General features: G+C 40.7%; 1 protein-coding gene across 8 annotated transcripts in view; it reads left to right on the top strand.

The window, feature by feature from the left end:
- LOC118592119 (THO complex subunit 2-like) overlaps positions 1-13,568 on the top strand; it is a 37,451-nt gene that overhangs the window by 9,590 nt on the left and 14,293 nt on the right. For 7 of the 8 annotated variants that reach the window (XM_036200829.1, XM_036200833.1, XM_036200832.1 and 4 more), the window contains exons 2-6: positions 1,840-7,175; positions 8,427-8,566; positions 8,683-8,723; positions 11,570-11,708; positions 12,143-12,368. In XM_036200829.1, coding sequence (XP_036056722.1) covers positions 2,070-6,836 — 4,767 coding nt within the window. In that variant the 5' untranslated portion in view covers positions 1,840-2,069 and the 3' untranslated portion in view covers positions 6,837-7,175; positions 8,427-8,566; positions 8,683-8,723; positions 11,570-11,708; positions 12,143-12,368. Of the gene's footprint in view, positions 1-1,839; positions 7,176-8,426; positions 8,567-8,682; positions 8,860-11,569; positions 11,709-12,142; positions 12,369-13,568 lie in introns of all 8 variants that reach the window. The other variant, XM_036200831.1, reaches the window with a different exon arrangement.

Genomic DNA, 13,568 nt, shown 5'->3' with positions numbered 1-13,568 from the left:
CTATACAAATAAATTCACATGCATTTCTGTGTTTAGGCTTCATAAAAGCTCTTGATCTTATTCTCACGTTCTAGATAACAAAAGTTAACCTCAGGAGTTATAATAGCTGTTAAAGACCCCAAGGTTCCAACACATTGAGTTACTAGCCCAGAGACAGATAGATATTCAAGATGGAGCACAGCTGGTGTAGAAATTGTTTGATGCCAATCTAGCACTCATAGAACTGTTGTCTACTGTAGACTTGTGGTCTAGCTGTTTCTGACTTGTGTAGAACTGTCAGTCAGATATCTGGAACTTGCCAGAAACTGGCTCAAGACAGGGTCTAAGGTCACTTAGGGTGATCATAGGTCTGTTAAATAGTCATCCTTCAAAGCTAGAGGCTTCTCTGGCTGTGCAGCAGAGGGTGTTGCACACCAAGCAGATTTGTCCTTCCCTCTGAAAGCCATGAAAGGCCCTATGAGCCTGAGAATTTCAGCAACAGATGCCAATCTAAGTTGATAAGAAAATAAAACATTTTAAAATCACTGCACAAAAATGCATATACTTGTGTATTTGCATACACCTATCAAATTTAGAAGTAAAAAATGTTATTTTTAAAACAATTTTTAGCAATAAACTCACTGGAAACCCCAGTATCATTTTACATTAATTGGAAGTAATCTTAATCATTTAGTTGTCATTGAGGATTCATTGGGTCTTACTCCTTCAAGAGCAGTGGTTTTCAACCTTCTCAATACTGTGACCCTTTAATACAGCTCCTCATGTTGTGCTGACCCCCAACAATAAAATTATTTTGTTGCTACTTCATAACTGTAATTTTGTTACTGTTATAAATCATAATGTAAATATCTGATATACCTGTTGGGTTACCTACTATGTGGCCCACAGATTGGTAACTACTACTCTACATCTATAAAAGGCTTCTACAGAGGACACAGTGTCCATTCCTTTATGCGAGCTGGATGGGCAAGATACCTGGATCTACTAGGAGCTCTTCTGGAGGGACAGATTAACTCTAGATTATCTATGTATCTTCCTGCTTCCTCCTTGGTTCACTCAGTATGAACTGAGTGTTTGTAGCTTAGGTTAGAGATTTCCACCCAGGATTTGATTAGCAGACAGGAGGCAAATGGGTATTTGTCAGCTTCCAAAAGGGAAATGATGATGAACCAGAGTGGTAATTAGAGAAAGTTGAAGAAAGACACTTTATGTAGAGATATGGTAGAGTTTATGTAGAGATGTGGTAGAGTTAAGGGAACCAGTAGGGAAGGAGAGGCACTTGGGGAAGTCACCTCCTCCACGTTTAGGGGGACCAGAACGAATAGCATGGTGGGATGCAGGGAAAAGATTTTCCAGCAGCCATGGCCAACACTTGAAGCATTGGTTGAACAAACTGTAGAAGGGGGAAAACTCAACCTCAACCTCCTCTAACCCACAGAAATCAAAGGATCTCAAGTGGTAGTCACCAAAGGGTCATTTCTCAAAGAGCAGAACCAAGAGGAACGGAGACCACCTGGGGGAACTGAGAAGGGTCAGTTCAAGTAAGCAGATCAAGCACAGGTTCAGCATGAGGAGATACCAAGGCTTAGGTAGGATTCTGAAGACAGTCACAGGGTCTGCTGACTAGTCTGTCGAAGTCAGCTGTTTCACATAAGACTATGAATAAGCCAATGAGATTGTGATACCTAGAAAAATGATGCAGAAAGAAGGTAAGGCTGAGAGAAAACCTGGGTGGGTACTCAGTCCTTCACTAACGACAGCTCCTGGATGGAGGTATTTGGCACAGGGAACTTATGAGCCGTGCCTTTGGAAGTTTATTTGGCTCTTTCTTTGTTGCAGTGACCTACAAGTGTGTGTGTGCCAGTGGGCACAAACTCACCTGGACAGCAGACTGTGACACTGCGCATCCAGCACTCCCAGCTTCCAGTTCCTGAATCAAGTAACTCAACTCTAAAACCCTTTCTTCAGAACGCTCAGCTTCCAGCATTCGCTGTGGGCGGGGCTCTCCTTTGACCTCCAGCAAGTGTGAGTGCGGACTGCACATCCGGGGCTCTGTTACTAGGGAAGAGATGATGGCAATGGCCTCGGCAACTGTGGTGGTTCCTGCTGAGTGGATCAAGAACTGGGAGAAATCTGGGAGAGGCGAGTTTTTGCGTTTATGCCGGATTCTCAGTGAAAGTAAAAGCTGCGACACTTTGGCTTGTAGAGATTTCCAACAAGCTCTCTATGAATTGTCATACCATGTCATTAAAGGAACTTTAAAGCCTGAACAGGCATCAAATGTTCTTAGTGACATCAGTGAATTTCGTGAAGATATCCCGCTTATTCTTGCCGATATATTCTGCATATTAGACATTGAGACGAATTGTTTAGAAGAAAAAAGCAAGAGAGATCACTTTACACAATTGGTATTAGCATGTTTATATTTAGTTTCAGACACAGTTCTAAAGGAACGCTTGGATCCAGAAACCTTGGAATCGTTAGGCCTTATTAAGCAATCACAGCAGTTCAATCAAAAGTCAGTTAAAATCAAGACAAAACTCTTTTATAAACAGCAGAAGTTCAATTTGTTAAGAGAAGAAAATGAAGGTTATGCCAAGCTTATTGTTGAACTGGGGCAAGATTTATCTGGAAATATTACTAGTGATTTAATCTTAGAAATTCTCAAATCTTTAATAGGATGCTTTAATCTGGATCCCAATCGAGTTTTGGATATCATTTTAGAAGTGTTTGAGTGTAGGCCAGAACACCATGATTTCTTTATATCTTTATTAGAAGCCTACATGAATATGTGTGAACCACAAACACTGTGTCATATTCTTGGATTCAAATTCAAGTTTTACCAGGATCCAAATGGTGAGACTCCATCATCTTTGTATACAGTTGCAGCAGTACTTCTGCAGTTTAATCTTATTGATTTGGATGATCTTTATGTACATCTTCTTCCAGCTGATAGTTGCATTATGAATGAATACAAACGAGAAATTGTGGAAGCTAAGCACATTGTTAGAAAACTTACTATGGTTGTATTGCCTTCTGACAAAAGTGATGAACGAGAGAAAGAAAAGAAAAAAGATGATAAAGTAGAGAAGGCACCAGACAATCAAAAACTTGGTTTGTTGGAAGCCTTGTTAACTATTGGTGATTGGCAGCATGCACAGAGTATTATGGACCGGATGCCTCCGTACTATGCAGCATCACATAAAGTAATAGCCCTTGCTATTTGCAATCTTATACACGTAACCATTGAGCCTCTTTACCGAAGAGTGGGTGTTCCTAAAGGTGCTAAAGGCTCACCCGTCAATGCTTTACAAAGCAAGAAGTCACCGAAGCAGGCAGAGAGCTTTGAGGACTTAAGGAGAGACGTATTCAGTATGTTCTGTTATCTTGGTCCTCACCTTTCCCATGATCCCATCTTATTTGCAAAGGTGGTGCGCATAGGCAAGTCATTTATGAAGGAATTTCAGTCTGATGGGAAACAAGAAAATAAAGAGAAAATGGAAGTTATCTTTAGTTGTTTGCTTAGCGTTACTGATCAGGTACTGCTTCCGTCTCTTTCTTTGATGGATTGCAATGCGTGTATGTCAGAGGAACTATGGGGAATGTTTAAAACATTTCCTTATCAGTATAGATACCGCTTATATGGCCAGTGGAAGAATGAGACTTACCACAGTCACCCACTTTTAGTGAAAGTTAAGGCCCATACAGTAGACAGAGCCAAGTACATCATGAAACGTCTGACCAAGGAAAACGTGAAGCCTTCAGGAAGACAGATTGGGAAACTGAGCCACAGCAATCCAACCATTTTGTTTGATTATGTCTTGTCACAAATACAGAAGTATGATAACTTAATAACACCTGTGGTAGACTCATTGAAGTATCTCACTGCGTTGAATTATGATGTTTTGGCCTACTGTATCATCGAGGCATTAGCTAATCCAGAAAAAGAAAGAATGAAACATGATGACACAACCATTTCAAACTGGCTTCAGAGTCTGGCTAGTTTCTGTGGTGCAGTTTTTCGTAAATACCCAATTGATCTTGCTGGTCTTCTTCAGTATGTAGCCAATCAGTTAAAGGCAGGCAAAAGTTTTGACCTGCTTATATTGAAAGAAGTGGTACAAAAAATGGCTGGGATAGAAGTTACAGAAGAAATGACAATGGAGCAGCTAGAGGCTATGACTGGTGGGGAGCAGCTGAAAGCTGAGGGTGGATATTTTGGCCAGATAAGAAACACTAAAAAATCCTCTCAGAGATTGAAGGATGCATTACTGGACCATGATCTTGCCCTTCCTCTTTGTTTGCTTATGGCTCAGCAGAGGAATGGGGTGATCTTTCAGGAAGGCGGAGAGAAACATTTGAAACTTGTAGGAAAGCTGTATGACCAGTGTCATGATACTTTGGTACAGTTTGGTGGATTTTTAGCATCAAATTTAAGCACAGATGACTACATAAAGAGAGTACCTCCAATTGATGTGCTTTGTAATGAATTTCATACACCCCACGATGCAGCATTTTTTCTGTCTCGGCCAATGTATGCACACCATATTTCATCAAAGTATGATGAACTTAAGAAATCAGAAAAGGGAAGCAAACAGCAACATAAAGTTCATAAGTACATTACATCATGTGAGATGGTGATGGCTCCTGTCCATGAAGCCGTGGTCTCCTTACACATTTCCAAAGTCTGGGAAGACATCAGCCCTCAGTTCTATACCACGTTCTGGTCTCTCACAATGTATGACCTTGCAGTTCCACATACCAGCTATGAACGAGAAGTCAATAAACTCAAGATTCAGATGAAAGCAATTGACGACAATCAAGAAATGCCTCTGAATAAAAAGAAAAAAGAGAAAGAGCGCTGTACTGCCCTCCAGGACAAGCTTCTTGAAGAAGAAAAGAAACAGATGGAACATGTACAGCGAGTGCTACAGAGACTGAAATTGGAAAAGGACAACTGGCTCTTAGCAAAATCCACTAAAAATGAGACCATCACAAAGTTTCTCCAGTTGTGTATATTTCCTCGATGTATTTTTTCAGCAATTGATTCTGTTTACTGTGCTCATTTTGTTGAGTTGGTCCATCAACAAAAGACTCCAAATTTCTCCACACTTCTCTGCTATGACCGAGTTTTCTCTGACATAATTTACATGGTTGCTAGCTTTACTGAAAATGAAGCTAGTCGATATGGGAGATTTCTTTGCTGCATGTTAGAGACTGTGACTCGCTGGCATAGTGACAGATCCACCTATGAGAAGGAATGTGGAAACTATCCAGGATTCCTTACTATATTACGAGCAACTGGATTTGATGGTGGAAATAAAGCTGATCAGTTAGATTATGAGAATTTTCGACATGTTGTACATAAATGGCATTATAAACTAACCAAGGCATCAGTACATTGCCTTGAGACAGGTGAATATACTCATATCAGGAATATCTTGATTGTGCTAACAAAAATACTGCCATGGTACCCCAAAGTTTTAAATCTGGGTCAGGCTTTGGAAAGAAGAGTGCATAAGATCTGCCAAGAAGAGAAAGAAAAGAAGCCAGACCTATATGTACTAGCAATGGTCTACTCTGGGCAATTGAAAAGCAGAAAGTCATACATGATACCTGAAAATGAATTTCATCACAAAGATCCTCCTCCGAGAAATGCTGCAGCAAGTGTACAAAATGGGCCTTGTAGTGGGCTGCCATCGTCCATAGGAAGTACATCTAAGTCAGATGAGAGCAGTACTGAAGAGGCTGACAAGTCACGGGAAAGGTCTCAGTGTGGTGTGAAAGCTGCTAATAAAGCTTCTAGTGCCATACCAAAAGGGAATTCAAACAATGGGATTAGTGGCTCTAACACCAAAGCTGTTAAGGAAAATGACAAAGAAAAAGGGAAAGAGAAAGAAAAAGAAAAAAAAGAGAAGACCCCAGCTGTTATTCCAGAGGTTAGGGTACTTAGTAAAGACAATAAAGAAAAACCCAAGGAAGAGCAGCCAAATAAAGATGAGAAAAGAGATACCAAGGAAAGAATGCCTAAATCTGACAAAGATAAGGAAAAATTAAAGAAGGAGGAAAAAGCTAAAGATGAGAAGTTCAGGATCATTGTCCCCAATGTAGAATCAAAATCCACTCAAGAAAGAGAAAAAGAGAAAGAACCATCAAGAGAAAGAGATTTAGCAAAGGAAATGAAATCAAAAGAGACTGTTAAAGGCGGGGAGAAAACACCAGTTTCTGGGTCCTTGAAATCCCCTGTTTCCCGAGCAGATAATGCAGAGCCCGAAAGAGAAAAACGTCGAAAGCTTGATTCCCACCCTTCTCCATCCCATTCTTCCACAATAAAGGACAGTCTGGTCAAACTCAAGGAGTCTTCAGCAAAGCTCTACATCAACCACACTCTACCGCCATTGTGCAAGAATAAGGAGAGAGAAACGGACAAGAAAGATTTGGACAGGTCAAGGGAAAGATCCAGAGAAAGAGAGAAGAAAGACGAAAAGGACAGGAAAGAGCGGAAAAGGGATTACTCAAACAGTGACCGGGAAGTGCCCCTAGACTCCATCAAAAGGCGAAAGGATGAGAATGGAGTACTGGCGCTTTCAAAACACAAAAGTGAAGGTCCCTGTGAGTCTGCTTATCCAAATGAGAAAGACAAGGAAAAAAATAAGTCAAAGTCCTCAGGCAAAGAAAAAGGTGATTCATTTAAACCTGAAAAGATGGATAAAATATCCAGTGGGAAAAAGGAGTCTGGACATGATAAAGAAAAGGTAGAAAAGAAAGAGAAATGGGACAGTTCTGGAGATAAGGAAGAGAAGAAACATCATAAGTCCTCAGACAAGCACAGATAATGAAGACTTTCAGCCAAGAGTGTGGGCAGGCCTCTGAGATGAAGGTTTCCCTGCAGAGGATGCCAGAGCTCTGTGTCACTCTCAAAACAGTATCTTCTTTAATTAAGAGCTCTTGGTGCTGTCCATCTTATGAGAATCTGCTTTAAGTCAGAAGATGAATATGCATCACCATCCTCTTGAGACATTGCAAAGTCACTGGTTTTCAGACCATTATTTTCACCTCCGGGCAGTTTCTTGCAGCAAGATCCCTGTGCGTACATTTTTTTATTGAAACAACACTACCCAGAAACAGCATCTATGAAATTTTCACCAGCTGAGTCTTAGATCACCCTTATAAAGGTAAGTTGGTTGTTTCCTAGGTTGGATGCTTTAGTATAGGGAAGGCTGCATTTGTATGTAAAATACAACATTGGAATGATTGTTACTTGACAATTTTGGCTTCTTGCAAAAATTTTAATTTCAGTTTGTGGGAAAGATCTTTCTTACATATGTAAACCACAACAGCAATGTTTTCCTTCAATGTGCTCTTAAATATGCCATTACATTTTCCCTCAGCAAGCCTGCATGATGGCTTAGTGGGTTAAGGTACTTGCCACTAAGCCCAAAGACTGAATTGGATCTTTGGTACCCCCATTATGGAGGGAGAAAACTCTGGTTCACACAGATTGTTCTCTGACCTACACACACCCTAAATTAATAAATATAATTAACATGTTTTCATTTCACTTAACCCAGAAATTCTCCTGCTATGACCTCTTCATCTTAGAGAACTTGCTTCTTATGCTCCTAATCACAGTCATGGACACTGATCTTTAGTGGAACATTATTTTTTAATTGGAAATTGAGATTAATTCACCCTTTTAGAGTACAGAGTTCAGTGATCTTTAGCATGTTCATCACATTCTGAAATCACTGTCTAGTCTCAGATTTCTCTCATCTGCTGAAGAAGCCCCAGGTGTGTTGGTGTCCACTTTTAAATGACTCTTCCTTAGCCTCTAGGAACTGCTTTCTGCCTGTGGGTTTGCCAATTTGGGGCATAACATAAATGGAATCATGAAATAGCATGGCTTTTGTGTATGGGTTCTTTTATACCTCCATGTCTAATGTGTACTAATAATCCATTCCTTTTTATGGTTGTATGCTTTGCTTATCCATTCATTGATGGACAGAAATAGTAATTTTTAAGTATGAAAATTGTAATTTAAACAGTAGTGTAGCCATAGTTACAATGGGTGACACCAAGATTATATGTAGTATGACTGCTGTGTAGAAATGGTACATAAATTATTACACAGTATTTCATGTGAATGTGAGTTTTTTTCTAAGGGCCATTTAGCTCTGGTTTTAAGAAATATGTGAGTATAGTATTTTCATCAATAAAAGTTAACTACCTTAAATATTAATTTGAAATTTGAATGAGAACATTAAACAAATTGAAATTGTGTACCATACATTAATGATTATGTATTGAATTTATGTCACCATTCATATAAGAAGTATAGAGTATAATTGAGTCAATATGTTTTATAATAATTTTTATAATACAGCAAATATTGCATTTTAATACCACTTAAAATTATATCTTCATAGGGGGAAAATCCTCTTTTCTTCAATGGAGGACTTCTGGAAGATATTTGAAAATGATTTTGAAAGCACTCAATTTCCCCTGAAAATTGTTTATTTGGTGGGGGAAAAAAATCATCTTTTCTAGACTGGAGGACTTCTGGGAGGTACTGGAAAATGACTTTGAAAGTACTCATTTATCCCTGAAAATTGTTCACTTGGTGTGTTAAATTCAGTGCACAAGATTAAGAATAATTTAGGTATCATTTCTATGTTTCTTTAGGACCTGCTGTGCATTTACCAGTATATAAGAAATGGGCTATGGTAAGTTGTGGACATTACTGCTCTACCTTCAGAGGGTGCTGGAGTCCCAACTGTAAAAAGTCTGGCAGGTGCCTTGCAGCTATTTAGGTCCTTCAGAGACTCACTGGCTATTTGATCTCCATAGCGAACTTAGAAGGTGAGCCCCAATGCTGTTTATAAGTGAGGCAATGTGGATACAGGGTGCTTAACTATAGGAATGAGAGAAGGGGGTTTGTGTGTGTTTGTGGCGGCCATTCTCCTGTATTCTATTTTATTATTCACTCTATGTAATGATTTAGCAAGTGTTGACTGAAACTCTCCTACTATGTAAGATATAAACATGACAGATTGTTCTGTTAGTTCATTACTATATTTTTGCATACGATTATAGCATGTACCACCAGTTCCCAAAACAGTGCCTGGCAGAGCTTTTAGAATCTTCAGTTGTAAATTCAACTCAGTCCTTTTCCTAGTTATTAAAGTACCTAACATAGTACACCAGATCTTGAAAGGATTGATACCTCTATTCATGTTTACCAACCTTAATCTCATCTGAATAATTTCGGCTTGAAGTCTGCTCTTTCAAATATTAGGTTTCGCTACGTGGGGTACTTAGACTATGTTTTTTCATCTAATAGATTAATATATTGATAAAGGCAAAGAGACCACTTGACTGGGTCACAGTCCCAAAGCTCCTCTGAACACTGCATAAGGTGTGTGACCAAGTCTTAACTGTATAAGTCCTTTGGGGAGACCATTGATAGCCCAATTGCAGCATTCCACCTCTGGCCCTCAGAACACTCATGTCAATCTTATAATGCAAAAATAACTCCCAGTGTGCCAGTTGAAGTACTGTTCAAAAGTCCAAAGCCTCAGACTCAAAGCAAAGGCTTACCTCTGTGAAACTCAAAAAAGTGTTACGTTCTTCCCTGATAAAATGGCACAGAGTAAGCATCCCATTACAAAAGAGAATAGTGGAAGAATAGCAGAGATGACTGGACCAGAGTAAGAGCAGAACCCATCTGGAGTATGGTGTACACTGGTAGTGAGATTGTGGAGGAGGTCATAGCATGCCTTCTTCATAGTCCTGGCCTTTAGCCCTTGTGGCCTCACCTGTGGCGTGTCCAAGTTCTGACCTTCAGTTGAAGCCTCAGCTACACTCTTGCAGCTTTATGTGCCATGCCACTCTCTTCAGGGGCTGCTTGCAGGGATTCCAACCCTGATCATCTATTCTTCCAAGGTTTCCTTTAAAACCTAGATAAAAGCTAGGATGTTCCCCTCATAGTCTTCTCATTTTGAAATTTTAATAAATGTAATGAGGGACCTGGGTCATTTTATATCTCAGGCCCAGACAAAACTATATGAAGGCTGAGTCCAGCCTTGCCTTACCTACTTAGAGTGCCTGAGTCAAAACATGGGCTGAATGTATGGCATTGATCCCCAGCAGATCCACAATGCACTGATTGCAGGAGTGGCCTCCAAGCTGCTCCAGGCAACCGAATTCTTAGACAGTTGGAGTAGTGTCCCTCTCGCTAGAGGTGCTCTCCCTTTACACATGTGAGGATGAGAACGGCTGAAGAGTGCTCTGTTTCCATCAGATTACTCTGAGCACTAAGAGTGGGTGAGGTGATCACCCAAAGCAATTTGTACTCCATGCACACTGAGCCTTATCCACACGTGGCTAGATATGTTCCTCTTCTTAAAGGTCTGGCAGTGTTTCTCAGTTTGATCCACATTTTCATTCATACCACTATATCTGTCCCATGGACCTGTGCCCAGTTCAAATCACAACCAGGTTCCTGGGCCTATGATTCTCAGTGTGGTCACTTACCCAGTTGGCTTGGGGCTTAGGATTGAAAAATAGGTGGACCACTGATTCCCCCTGCTCCAGCCATAGAGTTTGATGTGATGAGGTAAACATCCTCTGGATGTGGTTCCCCACCTTGGCTCACAAGTTAGAAAGTACAGGGAACGCCTTCTTGGTGTTTGCTCTCTGTGGAGATCACACTTCTCATAAACTGTTTTTGCAGCCCCAGATTCTGTGTCTGGCTGTGTTGTCAGGGTTTTCTCTCTTTTTTTCTTTTTTTGCCTAATATTCCATTGAGGAAGATTCTTCTTCCCCACCTACCCTGTCCCCAGGTGTCAAAATAGGATTTTTTTCTTTTACAAATACAAAGTGTCTCTCACTACCAAGTTCTGTCTTAACTGTGTACTACCCTTGCTTTCTGCACTGCCCTCCTGTCTCTGTAGCCAGCCTCCTTCTGTCAGTCTTTGTCTGAAGGCCCGCACTGGGTAGCTCTCATCTGCCACCCTCTCTAACGTGTTTCTGTTAAAATCACTTAAAGTGTGAGCTAGTGAGGACTTGTCTGATATCAAAGCTGTGCTTCTCTTGTTTATGCTAATGATAATGAGTTTATATTTGTACATGGGCATATCTTCAGGAGCTTGTCCATTTTGATACCAATGCTTTAAACACCTTGTGCATTAGATGAAGGTATGTATTCTTACAATTATTGAAGACAATCCAAAGAAATTTTGAATACTCAGGCTGTTTCAGAGTGGGCTTCCTGGTATCCTCTTGCTATATCGGCCCTAAGCAATTATTGTGGCCAAAGTCCTCTTTTTAGCCATGTGTCTTGATTCCGTGAGGTTATCTAGATTATTTTATGGAAACTATCTGAATTACATTACAGTATAAATATTTTTGATGACCAGATTGTGTCAACTACCCAGTATACACTCTACTTAGTGTTGTTTATACAGAAATTTAGCCTAAGTTAGTTTTAGAGAAAAGGTACTAAATGATCTCAGAAACTGTTGTTTCCATGTTAACGATGGTATTGACTCTTCTAACACTCTTTTCCTAGTTCCTACGGAGCATAAACATGTCCTCAATCTGCGGAGCCTTTTCCAATGTGCTACTTCATCTCACATTGATAAGAGGAATTTGTACAGCTCCTACTATGTGCCAGACCCTGTTCAAAGATAAGAGTCAATGCCTCTAAGGTAAGCACCATTATATTTCAAATGAAAGTACAGAGGCTGAAAACGAAACTCCTTTCCCTGTTCTCTATAATTTCTACTGGGGACATTGTATCATCTAGTCCCGGAGTCACACACCAGGGAAGGCAGCCTTGGAACTGAGTCAATGGTACAGGCTCTGTGAACAGACGTCCCTGGTGTGAGTTCTTCACACTTTTAGGGACTAAATTGACATTACTAAATCTCAGGACCTTCATTTCTGAAGTAACTGAGGATTCAGTAAGAATCACCATGTGTGTTTACCCAGAGTGAAAAAAATTTATGTTTAATACCTTATTTTACCAGGCAACTAATGCCTGTAATTAACACAAGACCAAGACAAGGTGTTCTGATGATTTTACTGTTTCTATTGCTGTTTTTGTTGGGGGTTGTGTTTGTTATTTGTCCTTTTACATTAGTTGGATCTACACAAGTGGAGTTGTGTAGAGTGGACGAAGAGGACCAGAATTACCACTGGAGAATAGTTGCACTGGAGCAGGCTGTTACCTGAATTTGTCAAGGAGCAGGGAGCAAACAGCTGCCCACATTGCTGGCTTTGGAAAACATCTGGCTGGATCAAGAAACCTAGTCAACTTTTAATGACTTCATTGTACAACACCAACATCAACCTGTTCTGTGGGTCAGGTGTGTACTACAGGCTTATGGCCTTCCTATTTCTAACCAGTTGTCTAGACATGTCCTTTTCTGAATATGGACTAGGGAAAAATACCCTTCCTGCCACTACATAGACAAAGGATACTAAGGGTCCAGGCTGACAGCAAGAGTTGAAGCTGCAGGATTTATGGGATAAGAGTATATGGCAAACGGATAGAATATTATGATTTATAGAGGACTTTAATTCCAGGGTGCTGGAGATGTAGCTCAGTTGATAGAGTGCTTGCCTAGCATGCACAAAACCTGGCTTGATTCCCCAGGACCACTTAAATGGGTTATGGTGGTCTGTGCCTATGATGCTGTCCTTGGGAAGTGAAGGCAAGAGTTCTAATCTCCTGTTAGAAGTTCAGCATAATCCTCAGTCCTCAGCTACTCAGCATATCTAAGGCCAGCCGAGTCTACATGAAACAGTCCCAGTCAATGAATCAAAACAAAATAAAACAACATTTTAAATAGAGGAGAGCTAGTTCAGCTGGTAAAGTGCTTACTGAGGAAGCATGTTGACCCAAGTTCAAGCCTCAGAACCCACAGGTAGGCATAGTAGCACACACTTGTAATCCTAGCACTGGGGTGGGGGTGGGGAGGGCAGCCAGACACAGGAGGAACTCTGAAGCTTACTGGCCAGCCACTTTAGCCTTTTTAGCCAGCTTCAGGTTCTACTGAAGAGTGACATCCCAGGTAACCTCTGACTTCTGCATGCACCCACACACATGAACATACAGATGCTCAAAAGAACCTTAATCCAGTCTAAATTCATCCCAATTCTGTAAGCTTTCTAGAAAAAGCCTCCCCACCCCACCCCCTGCAACTGCCTTTAGCCATTACTGGGGTAATCAGTATGTTCATTCCCTCCTCTTTCCATTCACAGTTGACAGTCACACTTTCAGGTCAGTCAGAGAATTCAGGGGCCTGGTAGATTCCCAGTTGCTTGCCCATGCTTAAGAATCTCCCAAGACAGACAGGGAGTGGTGATGCTTGCCTTTAATCCCAGCACTCGGGAAGCAGAGCCAGGCGAATCTCTGTGAATTCGGGGCCAGCTTGGGCTACCAAGTGAGTTCCAGGAAAGGTGCAAAGCTACACAGAGAAACCCTGTCTCAGGAAAAAGAAAAAAAAAAAGAATCTCCCAAGACACAAAGTTCTTTCATAAACTTTGATGATGCTACCATGACC

The sequence above is a fragment of the Onychomys torridus genome, chromosome 10, assembly GCF_903995425.1.
Source record: "Onychomys torridus chromosome 10, mOncTor1.1, whole genome shotgun sequence".
Taxonomy (NCBI): Eukaryota; Metazoa; Chordata; class Mammalia; order Rodentia; family Cricetidae; genus Onychomys; species Onychomys torridus.
The sequence above is the reverse complement of the archived record's forward strand: the minus strand, read 5'-3'. Positions and strand labels throughout refer to the sequence as shown.